At 39.9% G+C, this 20031-nt stretch overlaps 1 protein-coding gene across 1 annotated transcript in view; it reads left to right on the forward strand.

Annotated features, from left to right (window-relative positions):
- The window catches only part of LOC144576783 (ankyrin and armadillo repeat-containing protein-like), a 36739-nt gene extending 17023 nt beyond the window's left edge, over positions 1–19716 (forward strand). Inside the window, exons 4-5 of the mRNA XM_078329071.1 lie at positions 2646–2681; positions 15527–19716. Coding sequence (XP_078185197.1) covers positions 2646–2681; positions 15527–15672 — 182 coding nt within the window. The 3' untranslated portion in view covers positions 15673–19716. The remainder of the gene's footprint in view (positions 1–2645; positions 2682–15526) is intronic.
- The last annotated feature ends 315 nt before the right edge of the window (positions 19717–20031 follow it).

Below are 20031 nucleotides of genomic sequence, written 5' to 3' on the forward strand. Positions count from 1 at the left end.
CTTCGCGAAGTTCTCGTATTGTGTTTTTCAGCTCCTTTAATTCATTCATATTCCTCTCTAAGGTATCCATTCTTGTTATCATTTCCTCGAATCTTTTTTCAAGGTTCTTAGTTTCTTTGCATTGATTTAATACATGATCTTTTAGCTCACAAAAGTTTCTCATTATCCATCTTCTGAAGTCTAATTCCGTCATTTCGTCACAGTCATTCTCTGTTCAGCTTTGTTCCCTTGGTGGTGAGGAGTTTTGGTCCTTTCTAGGAGGCGATGTGTTCTGGTTTCGGGTGTTTTCCTCCTTTTTGCGCTGGTTTCTTCCCATCTTTGTAGATTTGTCCGCTGGTCGTCTGCGTAGTTGCTGACTTTTCATTTGGGTCTCTGAGTGGACACCCAGAATGTTGATGATGAAGTATTTCTGTTGCTTGGTTTTCCTTCTACCAGTCTAGCCCCTTCGCTGTACGACTGTTGAGGTCCGCTCCAGACCCTGCTTGTCTGGGGTGCACCTCTAGTAGCTGTGGCACAGCGAGGGATGCTACCAGTTTCTTTTTCTGCTCTCTTTGTCCCAGGATGATGCCTGCCTAATGACAGTCTTTTGGATATAGAGGGGTCAGGGAGCTGCTTGAGGAGACAGTTTGTACTTTATAGGGGTTTAATTGCTGAGCTGTGCACTCTGTTATTCATTCAGGGCTGTTAGGCTGCTATGTTTGATTCTGCTGCAACACAGCTCATTAAACAACCCTTTTTTTTTTCTCAAATGCTCTGTGTTGAGGGGTTTGGGCTTTATTTTTGGATGTCCGATCAGGTGTCCTGCCCAGCTAGAAGGCAGACTAGCCACTGTTTGGCTGCCGAGGCTCCGCCCTGCTGTTGTGTGATTCGCGCTGTTCCTGCCGGCTCTGCTGTGGTCTCCGCCACGCCCTGCGGCGGAGTCTCTTCGTTGTAGCGTGTTGCCTCAGCAACGGCAGGCTGCATCAGCAGTGGGCGTGTATCTCAGTAGGGACGGGTTGCCTCGGCAACGGCTGCCTGCGTCAGCAGTGGGCGTGTATCTCAGTTGGGGCGGGTTGCCTCGGCAACGGCTGGCTGCCTCAGCAGTGGGTGTGTATGTCAGTTGGGGCAGGTTGCCTCCGTAGTGGTGGACGCCCCTCCCCCACAGAGCGTCTCGGACCGTCTGCCCGGGATAGTTTGAAATCGCGGTTTTGTTCGTCCCACTGGGTATCCCAAACGATCTGTCCCTGCAATCCCCTGGGCTGGGCTACTGTGCAAGTCTCGTTCAGTCTCAAGTCCAGCCCTCTCAAGTCTCAGGTTGCCGGTTCAACAAGGCACCCGGACAAACGCGCCCTGTGGGGATTGCTGGGTAGGGCCGGCCGCCGCCACCCCGGCTGCCGGCTTCGCCAGGCAGGCCTACTGCCTGGCGTTCCGTGTCTTTTTATACTTGGGAGTTGCCCTGTTCTGTGGGCAACAAAGATCAGTCTGGAAATGCAGCACTGACTCACCGTTTGCGAATTCAACGCGGGCTCCAATCCTGGGTTGTTCTCATAGCGCCATCTTGAGTCCCCTCAGCCATTTTCAGGAATAGTTTTTTCATATTATGTATATTTAAATTACATTTAAGAACAAAAATTTCTTGATAATAATAATGTTTAGAATTAATAGCCCCTTTAAGATTAACCTCATTTAAACTTTAAAGGCTATTTTTTTGGTGATTAAACATGCATGCATATTTTATAGTCATTGAAATAAACTTAGCTAGTATAAAAACAAACTTGAAAATGAAATTGGTGGCCCTCTATAGCTGGAAAGGAAAATATGGATACATTGTCAGGGGCAGGAGTAATGGGTCACTACTGTCATGCCCACACTTTGAGAGGCTAAGGCTGGAGGATCACCTGAGTCTAGGAGTTCAAGACCAGACTGAGCAGCATAACGAGACCCCTCTATATATATAAAAAAAAATTAGCCATGCTTGGTGGTGTATGCCTGTAGTCCTAAAGAAGTGGTGACTTTATATTTAATGAAGCCAGCTATCTTAATAAGCTATGTTAAATTTTTACAGACATCAGACAAAATGTCGTGCTTTAACCCTATTGAATATCCATAAATTCTGTACTCTTATCAGTATGATTAAAATGTTTTGATATTTAGATTCTTCTGTTACTCAAAATATTCAATACATAATGAACCTGGTTAAGATAGGGCACAGTTCAATCACATTTAAATGCAATAGGTAACATTATTTAAAGATGTATTACTTTAGGCCTATTTTAGTGTGGAGAAGTCTTTGGTAAATTAAAAGTTTCTCATGCGCCCTCTTATTGAATTTCCATTTGCTGAGATTTGGGTAGATTTTGAAGTGTTGAAAACATAATACTCTACTGCCAGTATTATTGCTTAACCAACACAAAATTGTCCCACCTGTGAGTTTGAAGCAGCCACTCAAGGGGCAGAGTTTCCAGGTCTGCTCTGATGTGTTGTCATATGCATAGGACATGTCCTGATGACTTGACCAAAAGTTATTCTCAGTACTGTGCAATGTAATCTTGCCAGGTACAGCTAGCTAGTCATTTTGTTACTATTCATATGAGTCTTTTTGAATAACTTAGGAAACCACTGTATATTAATAATCATACTTCTATGTGCATTCCCTTTTAAAACAGAGTCATCCAAAGTAGAAGTAAAAAATGAAAGAGATGGTAAGACATGAATAAAATATTTGGTGCATTTAAAAAGACTATTGCATATATTAGAATCTTTCTTTATAGTATATAATTTTCAAAATGCTGTTGCATGTTGCATAATGATGTTTTGTATTCATTTTGAAGTATATATTACTTTCTACCCATACTTATTTATTGATATTCCTCTTCAGTTTGGGGAGTTTTCTCTCTTTTTTTTTTGTGGAATTTGCTGTCACCTCTATTTTTATAAATTCAGGCCCAAAAGTGGTTTCTCCAACTTAAAAAAAAAAAGGGGATTATAATGTAATTCGATATGCTGCCATCTAATGGCCGTTACAATCTGAGGTCTGAGGAATGAGACATTCTTGACTGAGGTAATAGATTTGACCTAAATGTTGGATATGGAGAAAAACAAAAATTTAAGAGGTTATACTTTCTGTGTCTATATTTAAGAGACTATACTTTCATACTCTATATAAGAGGATTCAAAAAGGCTTTTGTTTTAAAGAAACAACTTCCAGTAACCTGAATTGTCAAGGGGCAGGGGATAGTCAGTCAAACTGGCCATCTTCCAACAGGTGTGCTGTTGCACAGCAAACCTGAGATGACCTCAGAGAGGGAGTCCACCCTCATCCTTCCTTCTTCTAGTTTCCTGCCAGGGCTACACATTGGTAGATACTGACAAGGAACAGAGGACAGGGGTTGCTTAATCTTCAGGGGCAGGAGAGCCATGGTGGTAAAGGAGGTGAGTGGACCTGGAAGGGGAGAAGGAAGCTAGGAAGCGTACCTGTCTCGTCCACCCTGTAGAAATTTCCAGTTGAGTAATAATGATGTGCCTCCAACAGTATTGCTCTCTCTTTTTCTTTTATTTTCTGTCTCTCTCTGTCTCTCTTTATTGTACTTGAGGTTCTGGGTACATGTGCTAATCACACAGGATTGTTGGATAGGTACATACTTGGCCAGGTGGTTTTCTTCCTCCATCCCCCCATCACCTGCAACTGGCATTTTGCCCCATGTTATCCCTCCCAGCCTTCCCTCCCCATTGCTGTCCCTCCCTTAGACTCCCCCAACAGACCCCAGAGTGTGATGTTTCTCTCCCTGTATTTATGTGTTCTCATTGTTCAACACTCACCTATGAGTGAGAACATGTGGTGTTTGGTTTTCTGTTCTTGTGTCAGTTTGCTGAGAATGATGGTTTCCAGATTCATCCATGTCCCTACGAAGGACACGAACTCATCATTTTTTATGGCTCCATAGTATTCCATGGTGTATATGTGTCACATTTTCTTTGTCCAGTCTATCATTGATGGGCATTTGAGTTGGTTCCACATCTTTGCTCTTGTAAACAGTGCCACAGTGAACATTTGTGTGCATGTGTCTTTATTGTCGAACGACTTATAGTTTTTTGGGTATATACCCAGTAATGGGATTGCTGGGTCAAATGCAATTTCTATTTCTAGATCCTTGCAGTATTGCCACACTGTCTTCCACAATGGTTGAACTAATTTACACTACCACCAACAGTGTAAAAGTGTTCCTTTTTCTCCACATTTTCTCTAGCATCTGTTGTCTTCATATTTTTTTAATGATCACCATTCTGACTGGCGTGAGATGGTATCTCAATGTGGTTTTGATTTGCATTTCTCTGATGACCAGTGATGATGAACATTTTTTCCTATGTTTGTTGGCCTCATAAATGTCTTCTTTTGAAAAGTATCTGTTCATATTTTTCACCCACCTTTGAAGGAATTTGTTTTTTTCTTGTAAATTTGCTTTAGTTCTTTGTAGATTCTGGATATTAGGTTTTTGTCAGATGGGTAGATTGCAAAGATTTTTTCCCATTCTGTTGGTTGCTGGTTCACTCTAATGATTGTTTCTTTTGCTGTACAGAAGCTCTTAAGTTCAATTAGATTTCATTTGTGTATTTTGGCTTTTGTTGCCATTGCTTTTGGTGTTTTATTCATGAAGTCCTTGCCTATGCCTGTGTCCTGAATAGTTTCCCCTAGGTTTTCTTCTAGGGTTTTTATGGTTTTAGGTTTTAGGTTTAAATCTTTAATCTATCTGGAGTTAATTTTAGTGTAAGCTGTAAGGAAGGAGTCCAGTTTCAGCTTTCTGCATATGGCTAGCCAGTTTTCCCAGCACCGTTTATTAAACAGAGAATCCTTTGCCCATTGCTTGTTTTTGTCAGGTTTGTCAAAGATCAGTTGGTTGTAGATGTGAGGTGTTACTTCCATCCACCCTGTAAAAATTTCCAGTTGAGTAACAATGGTGTGCCTCCTACATTATTGCTCTCTTTCTTTTCTTTTCTCTCTGTTTCTTTTCTTTTCTTTCTTTCTTTTCTTCTTTCTTTCTTTTGCTCTCTCTCTCTCTTTCTTTCTTTCTTTTTTTTTTTTGACAAAGTCTCGTTCTGTTGTCCAGGCTGGAGTACAGTGGTACAATCTCAGCTCGCTGCAACCTTTGGCTCCCAGGTTCAAATGATTCTTCTGCCTCAGCTTCACTAGTAGCTGGGAATATAGGTGTGTGCCACCACACCTGGCTAATTTCTTTGTATTTTTAGTAGAGATGGGTTTTCACTGTGTTAGCCAGGATGGTCTCAATCTCCTGATCTTATAATCCTCCAACACAGCCTCCCAAAGTGCTGGGATTACAGGTGTGAGCCACTACACCCAGCCTCTTTTTTTCTTTTCTAAGTATCACTTAGGCCTACCTTATATAAATGTATTTATTTATTTAGTTAGTCTCCCTCACTTGAATATAAGCTTAAAAAGGACAAGAATTTGCTCTATTTTGTTAGCCACAGTTCCCTAGCACCCAGAAAAATGCTTGGCCTTTATAGGTGTTCAAGAAATTTTTCTTGAGGGCTGTACATTTTATGGGAAGCCTTAAATACTCTTCAGACAGAACATGTCTTCAACCAAGGCTCTTATGTAGTCTACATAGAAAACTGAAGCTTTCCAGATTAGGGGCAAGGAGAGGGACAGTACAGAGGACACGTGCTTAGTTTGCCACAAGGACCTCTCATGATTAATGCTCCTTAGCCAGCTTATCAGCTTCTTTTTCCTTTTTATGGTTTTCTTCTTAGCATATTCATTATACTTCTTTCTAAATTTTTGTTAGTGATAGCCCTAGACTTTATAACATGCATTTACAATTATTCCAAGTCTACCTTCAAATAACACTAAGCCATGTCACAGGCAGTACAGGTACCTTATAATAACAAAATATTCCTGGAAAAAAAGATGGTGTCAGGAGAGGACTCAAGATGGCGCTGTGAGAACAACCCAGGATTGGAGTTCTCGTTGTGTCTGCGGAGAGGTGAGTCTGAGCTGCATTTCCAGACTGATCTTTGTTGCCCACGGAACGGGGAAATTCCCAAGTGAAGAGGAGACACGGGACGCCAGGCAGATATTCCGCCTGGCGAAGCCGGCAGCCGGGGTGGCGGCGGCTGGCCCTACCCAGCGCTCCCCACAGGGCGCACTCGTCCAGGTGCCCCATTTAACTGGCAACCGGAGACGTGAGAGGGCTGGACTTGAGACTGAGCTAGACGTGGACAGTGGGCCAGCCCAGGGGATTGCAGGAACAGAGCGTTAGGGTTGGCCCAGTGGGACGAACAAAACCGCGATTTCAAACAAGCCCCATGCAGACGGCCCGAGACGCTCTGAGGGGGAGGGGCGGCCACCATTACAGAGGCAACCCGCCCCAACTGAGATACACGCCAATTGCTGACACAGCCAGCCGTTTCCGAGGCAACCCGTCCCTACTGAGATACACGCCCACTGCTGACAAAGCCTGCCGTTGCCGAGGCAACCCGCTACAACAGAGAGACTCTGCTGCAGGGCATGGCGGAGAACAGCAGAACAACAGAGCCAGGGCAAGCCTCACAACAGCAGGGCAGAGCCTCGGCAGGCAAACAGTGGCTAGTCTGCGTCCTAGCTGGGCAGGACCTCAACGGACATCCAAAAATAAAGCCCAAACCCCTCAACACAGAGCATTTGAGAAAAAAAGGGTTTTCTAAATGAGCTCTGTTGCAGCAGAATCAAACATAGCAGCCTAACAGCCCTGAATGAACAACAGAGCTCACAGCTCAGCAATTGAGCGCCTATAAAGTACAAACTGTGTCCTCAAGCAGCTCCCTGACCCCTCTATATCCAAAAGACTGACATTAGGCAGGCATCATCCTGGGACAAAGATAGCAGAAAAAGAAACTGGTAGCATCCCTCGCTGTGCCACAGCTGCTAGAGGTGCACCCCAGACAAGCAGGGTCTGGAGCAGACCTCAGCAGTCGTACAGCAAAGGGGCTAGACTGGTAGAAGGAAAACCAAGCAACAGAAATACTTCATCATCAACATTCTGGGTGTCCACTCAGAGACCCAATCGAAAAGTCAGCAACTACGCAGACGACCAGCAGACAAATCCACAAAGATGGGAAGAAACCAGCGCAAAAAGGAGGAAAACACCCGAAACCAGAACACCTCGCCTCCTAGAAAGGACCAAAACTCCTCACCAGCAAGGGAACAAAGCTGGACGGAGAATGACTGTGACGAAATGACGGAATTAGACTTCAGAAGATGGATAATGAGAAACTTTTGTGAGCTAAAAGATCATGTATTAAATCAATGCAAAGAAACTAAGAACCTTGAAAAAAGATTTGAAAAAAGACTCGAGGAAATGATAACAAGAATGGATAACTTAGAGAGGAATATGAATGAATTAAAGGAGCTGAAAAACACAATACGAGAACTTCGTGAAGCATGCACAAGTTTCAATAGCCGAATTGACCAAGCAGAAGAAAGAATATCTGAAGTCGAAGACCAACTCAATGAAATAAAACGAGAAACCAAGACTAGAGAAAAAAGCGCAAAAAGGAATGAACAAAGTCTCCAAGAAATGTGGGACTATGTGAAAAGACCTAACTTACGTTTGATAGGTGTACCAGAAGGGAACGAAGAGAATGAATACAAGCTGGAAAATACTCTTCAGGACATCATCCAGGAAAATTTCCCCCACCTAGCAAGACAGGCCAACACTCAATTGCAGGAAATACAGAGAACACCACAAAGATATTCCGCAAGAAGAGCAACCCCAAGGCACATAATTGTCAGATTCAATAGGGTTGAAATAAAGGAGAGAATACTAAGGGCAGCCAGAGAGAAAGGTCGGGTCACCCACAAAGGGAAGCCCATCAGACTCACAGCAGATCTCTCGGCAGAAACACTACAAGCCAGAAGAGAGTGGGGGCCAATATTCAACATCCTTAAAGAAAAGAACTTTCGGTGAGAACAACCCAGGATTGGAGCCCGCGTTGAATCCGCAAACGGTGAGTCAGTGCTGCATTTCCAGACTGATCTTTGTTGCCCACAGTACGGGAAAACTCCTAAGTATAAAAAGACATGGGACGCCAGGCAGTAGGTCTGCCTGGCGAAGCCGGCAGCTGGGGCGGCGGCGGCCGGCCCTACCCAGCAATCCCCACAGGGCGCACTTGTCCGGGTGCCCTGTTGAACCGGCAACCTGAGACTTGAGAGGGCTGGACTTGAGACTGAACAAGACTTGCACAGTCGCTCAGCCCAGGGGATTGCAGGGACAGATCGTTTGGGATACCCAGTGGGACGAACAAAACCGCGATTTCAAATTATCCCAAGCAGACGGCCCGAGATGCTCTGTGGGGGAGGGGCGTCCACCACTACCCAGGCAACCCGCCCCAACTGAGGTACACGCCCACTGCTGAGGCAGCCAGCTGTTGCCGAGGCAACCCGCCCCAACTGAGATACACGCCCACTGCTGACGCAGCCTGCCGTTGCCGAGGCAACACGCTACAACGAAGAGACTCCGCCGCAGGGCGTGGCGGAGACCACAGCAGAGCCTGCAGGAACAGGGCGAATCACACAACAGCAGGGCAGAGCCTGGCAACCAAACAGTGGCTAGTCTGCCTTCTAGCTGGGCAGGACACCTCATCGAACATCCAAAAATAAAGCCCAAACCCCTCAATACAGAACATTTGAGAAAAAAAAAGGGTTTTTTAATGAGCTCTGTTGCAGCAGAATCAAACATAGCAGCCTAACAGCCCTGAAGGAACAACAGAGTACACAGCTCAGCAATTAAAACCCTATAAAGTACAAACTGTCTCCTCAAGCAGCTCCCTGACCCCTCTATATCCAAAAGACTGACATTAGGCAGGCATCATCCTGGAACAAAGATAGCAGAAAAAGAAACTGGTAGCATCCCTCGCTGTGCCACAGCAGCTAGAGGTGCACCCCAGACAAGCAAGGTCTGGAGCGGACCTCAGCAGTCGTACAGCGAAGGGGCTAGACTGGTAGAAGGAAAACCAAGCAACAGAAATACTTCATCATCAACATTCTGGGTGTCCACTCAGAGACCCAATCGAAAAATCAGCAACTACGCAGACGACCAGCGGACAAATCCACAAAGATGGGAAGAAACCAGCGCAAAAAGGAGGAAAACACCCGAAACCAGAACACCTCGCCTCCTAGAAAGGACCAAAACACCTCACCAGCAAGGGAACAAAGCTGGACGGAGAATGACTGTGACGAAATGACGGAATTAGACTTCAGAAGATGGATAATGAGAAACTTTTGTGAGCTAAAAGATCATGTATTAAATCAATGCAAAGAAACTAAGAACCTTGAAAAAAGATTTGAAAAAAGATTCGAGGAAATGATAACAAGAATGGATAACTTAGAGAGGAATATGAATGAATTAAAGGAGCTGAAAAACACAATACAAGAACTTTGTGAAGCAAACACAAGTTTCAATAGCCGAATAGACCAAGCAGAAGAAAGAATATCTGAAGTCGAAGACCAACTCAATGAAATAAGACGAGAAACCAAGATCAGAGAAAAAAGCGCAAAAAGGAATGAACAAAGTCTCCAAGAAATGTGGGACTATGTGAAAAGACCTAACCTACGTTTGATAGGTGTACCAGAAGGGGACGAAGAGAATGAATCCCAGCTGGAAAATACTCTTCAGGACATCATCCAGGAAAATTTCCCCCACCTAGCAAGACAGGCCAACACTCAGTTGCAGGAAATACAGAGAACACCACAAAGATATTCCGCAAGAAGAGCAACCCCAAGGCACATAATCGTCAGATTCAACAGGGTTGAAATAAAGGAGAGAATACTAAGGGCAGCCAGAGAGAAAGTTCGGGTCACCCACAAAGGGAAGCCCATCAGACTCACAGCAGATCTCTCGGCAGAAACACTACAAGCCAGAAGAGAGTGGGGGCCAATATTCAACATTCTTAAAGAAAAGAACTTTCAACCCAGAATTTCATATCCAGCCAAACTGAGCTTCAGAAGTGACGGAAAAATAAAATCCTTTGCGAACAAGCAAGTACTTAGAGATTTTGTCACCACCAGGCCTGCTTTACAAGAGCTCCTAAAAAAGGCACTACACATAGAAAGGATCAACCAGTACCAGCCATTCCAAAATCACACTGAATGCTAAAGAGCTTCAACATAACGAAGAATCTACAACAACTAACAGGCAAAACAGCCACTTAGCATCAAAATGGCAGTATCAAATTCACACATAACAATATTATCCCTAAATGTAAATGGACTAAATGCACCAATCAAAAGACACAGACTGGCAAATTGGATAAAAATCCAAAACCCATCAGTGTGCTGTATCCAGGAAACCCATCTCACATGCAAGGATACACAAAGGCTCAAAATAAAGGGATGGAGGAAGATTTACCAAGTTAATGGAAAGCAAAAAAAAGCAGGAGTTGCAATTCTCATCTCTGATAAAATAGACTTTAAAGCAACAAAGATCAAAAGAGACAAAGAAGGCCATTACATAATGGTAAAAGGATCAATACAACAAGAAGAGCTAACGATCCTAAACATATATGGACCCAATGCAGGAGCACCCAGATACATAAGGCAAGTTCTTAATGACTTACAAAAGGACTTAGACTCCCACACAATAATAGTGGGAGACTTTCACACTCCACTGTCAATACTAGACAGATCAACCAGACAGAAAATCAACAAGGATATTCAGGGCTTGAACTCAGACCTGGAGCAAGCAAACCTGGTGGACATTTACAGAACTCTCCACCCCAAATCCACAGAATACACATTCTTCTCAGCACCACATCACACCTACTCTAAAATTGACCACATAATTGGAAGTAAAGCACTGCTCAACAAATGCAAAACAACTGAAATTATAACAAACAGCCTCTCAGACCATAGTGCAATCAAGTTAGAACTCAGAATTCAGAAACCCACCCAGAACCGCACAGCTTCATGGAAACTGAACAACTGGCTCTTAAATGTTGACTGGGTAAACAACGAAATGAAGACAGAAATAAAGAAGTTCTTCGAAACCAATGAGAACGAAGACACAGCGTGCCAGAACCTTGGGACACATTTAAAGCAGTCTCTAGAGGAAAGTATATAGCAATAAGTGCCCATATGAGGAGAATGGAGAGATCCAAAATTGACACCCTATCGTCAAAATTGAAAGAGCTAGAGGAGCAAGATCAAAAAAACTCAAAACCCAGCAGAAGACAAGAAATAACTAAGATCAGAGCTGAGCTGAAGGAGATTGAGACACGAAAAACCCTTCAAAAAATCAATAAATCCAAGAGCTGGTTTTTTGAAAAGATCAACAAAATAGACAGACCACTAGCCAGATTGATTAAAAAGAAAAGAGAGAACAACCAAATAGATGCAATAAAAAATGATAAAGGGGAAATCACCACAGATTCCACAGAAATTCAAACCATCATCAGAGAATATTACAAACAACTCTATGTGCATAAACTAGTAAACCGGGAAGAAATGGACAAATTCCTGGATTCCTGTGTCCTCCCAAGCCTAAACCAGGACGAAGCTGAAACTATGAATAGACCAATAACAAGGTCTGAAGTTGAGGCAGCAATTAACAGCCTACCTCACAAAAAAAGCCCAGGTCCAGACGGGTTCACAGCCGAATTCTACCAGACACACAAGGAGGAGCTGGTACCATTCCTTCTAAAACTATTTCAAACAATCCAAAAAGAGGGAATCCTTCCCAAATCATTTTAGGAGACCAACATCATCCTGATACCAAAACCCGGCAGAGACCCAACGAGAAAAGAAAACTTCAGGCCAATATCCATGATGAACATAGATGCAAAAATCTTCAATAAAATATTGGCAAGCCGATTGCAACAGCAAATCAAAAAACTTATTCATCATGATCAAGTAGGATTCATCCCGGGGATGCAAGGCTGGTTCAACATACGCAAGTCTATCAACGTAATTCACCACATAAACAGAACCAAAAACTAAAACCACATGATTATCTCAATCGACGCAGAGAAGGCATTTGACAAAATTCAACAGCCCTTTATGCTAAAAACCCTCAATAAACTCGGTATCGATGGAACGTATCTCAAAGTAATAAAAGCTATTTATGAAAAACCAACAGCCAATATCATACTGAATGGGCAAAAACTGGAAGCATTCCCTTTGAAATCTGGCACTAGACAAGGATGCCCTCTTTCACCACTCCTATTCAATATAGTTCTGGAAGTTCTAGCCACAGCAATCAGGCAAGAAAAAGAAATAAAGGGTATTCAAATAGGAAAGGTGGAAGCGAAATTGTCTCTATTTGCAGACGACATGATAGTATACCTAGAAGACCCCATCACCTCAGCCCAAAAACTCCTGAAACTGATAAGCAACTTCAGCAAAGTCTCAGGATATAAAATCAATGTGCAAAAATCACAAGCATTCGTCTACACCAACAACAGACTTAAGGAAAGCCAAATCAAGAGCGAACTGCCATTCTCAATTGCTACAAAAAGAATAAAATACCTTGGAATACAACTCACAAGGAACGTAAGAGATCTCTACAAGGAGAACTACAAACCACTGCTCAACGAAATCAGAGAGGACACAAACAGATGGAGAAACATTCCATGTTCATGTTTAGGAAGAATTAATATCGTGAAAATGGCTATACTGCCCAAAGTAATTTACAGAATCAACGCTATCCCCATCAAGCTACCACTGACTTTCTTTACAGAACTGGAAAAAACAACCATGAACTTCATATGGAACCAAAGAGAGCCCGCATAGCCAAGTCAAATCTAAGCAAAAAGAACACAGCGGGGGGCATCACACTACCGGATTTCAAACTATACTACAAGGCTACAGTAATCAAAACAGCATGGTACTGGTACCAAAACAGAGATATAGACCAATGGAAGAAAACAGAGGCACTGGGTATATGCTCACAGGAATATAAATCATTCTACCATAAAGACACATGCATTTGTATGTTTATCACAGCACTATTCACAATAGTAAAGACGTGAAATCAATCTAGATGCTCATCAATGGTAGATTGGAAAAAGAAAATATGATATGAATACAACACAGAATATTACACAGCCATAGAAAAGAACAAAGTCATGTCTTCTGCAGAAATACAGATGGAGTTGGGGGCCATTATTCTAAGCAAATTAACACAGAAACAGAGAAACAAATACTGCATGTTCTCACTTATCAATGAGAGCTAAACATTGAGCATACATGAACACAAAGGTGGAAACAAGAAACAATGGGGCCTACTTGAGAGTAAAGGGTGAGAGGAGAAGGAGGATTGAAAAACTACCTACCAGATACTATGCTGATGACCCAATGACTAAATTATCTGTACTTCAGGGCCCTGGCACATGCAATCTACCCATGTAACAAACCTCCCAAATTTAAAATAAAGGTTGAAAAGAAACTAAACAAAATATAAATGTTATATATGTGTTCAAGAATATGAAATACCAAATTTAATTCCAATTTTGTGCTTTCACTTTATTATGACATAAGAGAAAACTATCAAGCCCAAATTGACTGTATCATTTTTCCAAAGTTTGATTTTAAAGAAATCTGGGAATCAAAAATCACATGATGCCCAGGCATCGTGTTAAGCTGAAAAAAGTTATCAGATATCTTACTGGGTTTTAAAAGAGAAACATGGAGAACTTCCATCAGAATCAATTATCATAGCAATTAGGTAAAATATTAGTAAATCCAATCTAAAAAAGATATTTTTTTCCAGTGCCTATCATTATGTGGTAAGATTAATCATCTAATTCTACAAATTAATAATAAAGTATCACAATAATAGTCCCCTTGTGCAGAATTGTGACAGTGAAAAATACCTTTAAATTGGTTTTTAAAACTGGATGCAAACAAGACAAAAGGAAAAAACAAAATAAAGAAGAATATTAAAAAATATATCAGAATATTACTAGGCATAAGATAAAATGTTTTCTGGTCATTACATACTATTTTGTATAATGTCCATTTCAGCTGGCCAAATTAATGCCAGAAAGGTGTTTGATTAGCAAGTAACAAGTCAAGAAGAATAATGACCTAAAATGCCAACTCTCTATTTATCCCAAGGGAATTGGAATTCAGCATCCATTTTATCAGAGTGTGCTTTTTCTGAGAAAGGACTAGAGATACACTGACACATCACAATTCTTCAAGACCTTCTCTTTTTGCAGCTTTCATTGCAAAGCACCATCTTTCCATTAACCCAGCATTACATCAGAAAGCAAGGTTAAAATAAAATTGATTAGGCAAACACTTTCTTTAGTTACACTGCAGTTGATAAAATCAGGTCGACCTAATAGGATTTAGGTTTTTGTAAAGACTCATAGGAAAATATACAAAGCATTTCTTACACTAGTTTTCTGTAGATTATCTATGACAGTCCCTATGTGCTAAATGTTATTATTTTCTACATTAAAGACTGACTTTCTACTGAAATTGTCCCCAATTTATCTCTTTCTGCAGTCTTTTTTTTGGTGTACTCTAAAAAGTGATAAATATGTCCATTTTCATTTTTCAAGCTTAACTGTTCTTAGTAATGACTTAGAAACTCATTGACCCATATACTTCTGCTTTCTACAAATTTCTGAATGCTTGTTGTCTTCTATAATCTGTAAGCTGAAAGTGAAAGATAAATTAATCAGAAGACTATGTTCTCTCTCATTCTGTTAATTGGATGACTGTGTTCTCTTCATTCTATTAACAATTTGTCTCACAAAAGATCGTTTTTCACATGACATAAAATGATGTTATAGATTCTAATTACTTGTCTATAAAAGGTCTTACTAAAAATATCACATTTCAATATTGTTTCTTTTTGGAAGCTAGTAATTAGAACTGGGTCCTTTAATTAAAATAAACTGAATATCATTTATAGAGCCATAGACTGTTGTAATATGATCTTAAATTCCTGCTTTAAAGAAAAATCATTAATATAACAACAAATAACTGAGTCTTCTCCATGCAGAATTTACTTTTTAACTGTAGTCATGATGATACAAATATGTATTCTGTAATTTTTATAAAAAAATGAGGATAATGGGTTATTACAAATTTTAAAAAGCTATGAATGCTAAAGAGATTATGTTTTCCTAAAATATTGTAAATTCTAAAACAGGAAATTTTGTCTCCTCTATATAATGAAATGGTAGTGTGTCACTTGATGGTTTTATAAGTTGCAATAATGGGATTAAAAAATTGAAATAATAAATATAAAACTCAGAAAAAATTAAAGTACCCAGAAACTTTAATTTACATGAACATGTAAATTAATTCCTAATTTACATGAACAGTGTAAATTATTAGAGCAAGAATAAGGAAAGAAATCAATGTACTCAACTTTTCCCATTCGTAGTTCCAATGTATTCCTTTAAAGAACACAATTCTATGATTTGTTTCTGTATTTCTAGGTTTATATGGCTAATGAGAGTATAGACTAGCATATCCTAATGTACAAGGTTTCTACTTGTACTGAATTGAAAAAAATTTCTTATTCTCTAATTTCTACAGAAGTAACTGAGACGTTCAAAGAACAGCTGAAACATTGGACAAGTGCTGCCCTTGGCGCGAACCATAGGATGGATATTGTTGTAGCAGAAGTACTTATTCATGCTTCCCATTTTGTCACACATAATGTTAAAATTACATGTTCCTAAGTCTTAAGATTTAATAAAATTGATACATTTTCCTGCTAAATCAGGACATACACAGGTGAAACTAACATTTTCATTTATTTATGTATTTATTTATAGGTGGAGATACCTTATGAGAAATGCATTCTTAGGTTGTTGTTGTGTGAACATAGAGTTACACAGATCTGGATGGTATTTCTCACTACACACCTAGGCCACATGATACAGCCTATTGCTCCTAGGCTATAAACCTGTAGACTATGTTACTATTCTGAATGCTGTAGGCAACTGTAATACTAAAATGGTAAGTATTTGTGTATCCAAACACATCTAATCAAAGGAAAGGTATAGTAAAAATACTCTATAAGAGATTTTGTTTAAATGGCACACCTGTACAGGGCACATAACATAAATGGATCTCACAGGATTGGAAGTCACTCAGGGTGAGTCAGTGAGGGAATGGTGAAGGCCTTGGACATTATACTACTGTAGACTTTATAAATACTGCACACTTAATCTACACTAAATTTATAAACAATCTTTATTTCTTCAATAATAAATTAACTTACTTTAACATTTTTACTTTATAAACTTTTAAAAAACATTTTGACTCTTTTGTGGTAATATTGAGCTTAAAACACAAATACTTTGTACAGCTGTACAAAAAAAATCTTTCTCTGTATCTTTATTTCATAAGCTGTTTTCTATTTTAAAATTTATTTATTTTTACATTTTAATCTTTTGGTAAAAAAGATTAAACACACACCTTAGCTTAAGACTAAACACACACCTTAGCTTAAGTCCTAAACACACACCTTAGCTTAGGACTACCCAGGCTGAGGATAATCAATATCACTCTCCCACCTCTACATCTTGTCCCACTGGAAGTTCTTCATTGCTAATAATATTAATGAAGCTGTAATCTGCTACTATAAGAATGCCTTCTTCTGAAATACATCCTGAAGGATCTGCCTGAGGCTGTATTACAGTTAATTCATTTTGTATAGGTAGAAAGAATACATTCTAAAATAATGATAAAAGCATAGTACAGTAAATGCATAAGCCAGTAACACAGTCATTTCTTGTCATCAGCAAGTTTTATGCTCAGTAGGTTTGTTTATGCTAACACCAGCATAAACAGATTTGCAATGCATTGGTACAATAACAGGAGGATGGCTTTGACCTCATTAGGAAATGGGAATTTTTCAGCTCTATTATAATCTATTGGACCACTGTCACATAAGGACTCCATTGTTGTCTGACATTTCCTTATGCAGTACATTACAATATTTGTTTATTTTACAATTCTGTTGTAGTGAAGAATACAGTGACTTCTAGTCATTGTCATTCATAGATGGTTTGTCAGATTTCCACAGCCAAAGTCTACATAGAGTTTTCCTGAGCAAAATGAAGGAAAATTGGAGATGTTATAACCAGAGAATAGAAGTTACTGATTAATTGAGACCGGTTAGCATATTTTCTTTATTTGTCCACCAGATTATAGGACGTGGAGAACCAAGAGCAGAGAATCATTTCAAGCCATTCCTTTATGAAATTTTTGAGGCAGCATCTTTGCATATGGGTTTTGTGCCACAATTGCATTGAAGAAGCAAATTAGGAAAGGCAGCTTGAAGTGTGTGGGGAAGAGAAGAAACTTGAAGCAGATGATAGACACATTGAAAGACCTGGTAGTACAGGAGAACAAGTTATTTCCCCTTTGCTTCTCAACCCCAAGAAAGATATGGGAAGGCTGAGAATGTACTGATTCACTTGAGGAAATTGGAAGGTTAGGATGAGGAAGACATGACAGGCCGATATGGATCTGACAATCAGACATAGTAATTATCTGATCACAGAGTCTCATATACAAAGACCAACCAAGCGAATGAATGATGCTATAATCAAAGACAAAAATGGCTGTGGAGTGGAACTCTTCCACACTAATGCTGATGCTAAGTGAGCACACTCTTTACCCCTTTCTAAAACTTAGATTTTAACTTAAAGTAGAGTTCATATTTTGTTTTTTCTATTACCATCTCCCAATCAAGGGCCTTCTAAATATTTTTTTCCCCAATTTCCCATCCTGCATGAAATTTTAATACCACAGATATATGATGTTTCTGTTTATGTACTCTACATATGGTTGTATTTCATAAATAAAAAGAATAAGATATTTTTACTCACCTCCAAGTATCAGTTTTCACCTTCTTGGAAGTTAATCTATTAATTATGCAAAGCATGCCCATTAGCAATGTTTCTCAAGCTTTTTGGTCCTAGAAATGCTTTACATTTTTTCTCTTTCTTTCTTTCTTTCTTTCTTTCTTTCTTTCTTTCTTTCTTTCTTTCTTTCTTTCTTTCTTTCTTTCTTTCTTTTTTGAGACAGAGTTTCGCTCTTGTTACCCAGGTTGGAGTGCAATGGCGCAATCTTGGCTCACCGCAACCTCCGCCTCCTGGGTTCAGACAATTCTCCTGCCTCAGCCTCCTGAGTAGCTGGGATTACAGGCATGCACCATCATGCCCAGCTAACTTTTTGTATTTTTAGTAGAGAAGGGGTTTCACCAGGTTGACCAGGATGGTCTCGATCTCTTGACCTCGTGATCCACCCGCCTGAGCCTCCCAAAGCTTTACATTTTAAAAAATTATTGAGGATAATAAAGAGCTTCAATTTATTTTGCTTACATGTATCAATATTTATCAAATATAAAATAAAACCTGAGAATAATCAATTTATAAATTTGCTTAAAATAACAATAATTAATTTGCTGCAAATTAATATAAATTAAATTCTTTTGTGGAGATAACTGTGTAATCCAAAACAAAAGGCAAATTTTGTAGGCATGACATTGGTTAAAATTTTGCAGATCATTTTTATTGCTTGTATAATGGAAGTTACTTAGATTCTTGTAGCTGCCTCTATATTTAGGTCTCCATAATATTTTCTTTTCATTTAAATAAAAATGGAGTAGAAATTATTAATACTTCTATAATATTAAGTAATTATAATTATAAGCTGTGGAGTTTCATTAGGTCCCATTTGTCTATTTTGGCTTTTGTTGCCAATGCTTTTGGTGTTTTGGTCATGAAGTCCTTGCCTACTCCTATGTCCTGGATAGTTTTGTCTAGATTTTCTTCTAGGGTTTTTATGGTGCCAGGTCTTATGTTTAAGTCTTTAATCCATCTGGAGTTAATTATAGTGTACGGTGTCAGGAAGGGGTCCAGTTTCTGCTTTCTGCACATGGCTAGCCAGTTTTCCCAACACCATTTGTTGAACAGGGAATCCTTGCCCCATTGCTTGTTTTTGTCAGGTTTATCAAAGATTGTATAGTTGTATGTATGTTGTGTTGCCTCCAGTGCCTCTGTTTTGTTCCATTGGTCTATATCTCTGTTTTGGTACCAGTACCATGCTGTATTGATTACTGTAGCCTTGTAGTATAGTTTGAAATCTGGTAGTGTGAAGCCCCCTGCTGTGTTCTTTTTGCTTAGAATTGACTTGGCTATGCGGGCTCTCTTTGGTTCCATATGAAGTTCATGGTGGTTTTTTCCAGTTCTGTGAAGAAAGTCGATGGTAGCTTGATGGGGATAGCGTTGATTCTGTAAATTACTTTGGGCAGTATAGCCATTTTCACGATATTAATTCTTCCTAACCATGAACATGGAATGTTTCTCCATCTGTTTGTGTCCTCTCTGATTTCGTTGAGCAGTGGTTTGTAGTTCTCCTTGAAGAGGTCTCTTACGTTCCTTGTGAGTTGTATTCCAAGGTATTTTATTCTCTTTGTAGCAATTGCGAATGGCAGTTCGTTCTTGATTTGGCTTTCTTTAAGTCTGTTAATGGTGTAGACGAATGCTTGTGATTTTTGCACATTGATTTTATATCCTGAGACTTTGCTGAAGTTGCTTATCAGTTTCAGGAGTTTTTGGGCTGAGGTGATGGGGTCTTCTAGGTATACTATCATGTCGTCTGCAAATAGAGACAATTTGGCTTCCACCTTTCCTATTTGAATACCCTTTATTTCTTTTTCTTGCCTGATTGCTGTGGCTAGAACTTCCAGAACTATATTGAATAGGAGTGGTGAAAGAGGGCATCCTTGTCTAGTGCCAGATTTCAAAGGGAATGCTTCCAGTTTTTGCCCATTCAGTATGATATTGGCTGTTGGTTTGTCATAAATAGCTTTTATTACTTTGAGATGCGTTCCATCGATACCGAGTTTATTGAGGGTTTTTAGCATAAAGGGCTGTTGAATTTTGTCAAATGCCTTCTCTGCGTCAATTGAGATAATCATGTGGTTTTTGTTTTTGGTTCTGCTTATGTGGTGAATTACGTTGATAGACTTGCGTATGTTGAACCAGCCTTGCATCCCCGGGATGAATCCTACTTGATCATGA

The sequence above is a fragment of the Callithrix jacchus genome, chromosome 6, assembly GCF_049354715.1.
Source record: "Callithrix jacchus isolate 240 chromosome 6, calJac240_pri, whole genome shotgun sequence".
Lineage (NCBI taxonomy): Eukaryota > Metazoa > Chordata > Mammalia > Primates > Cebidae > Callithrix > Callithrix jacchus.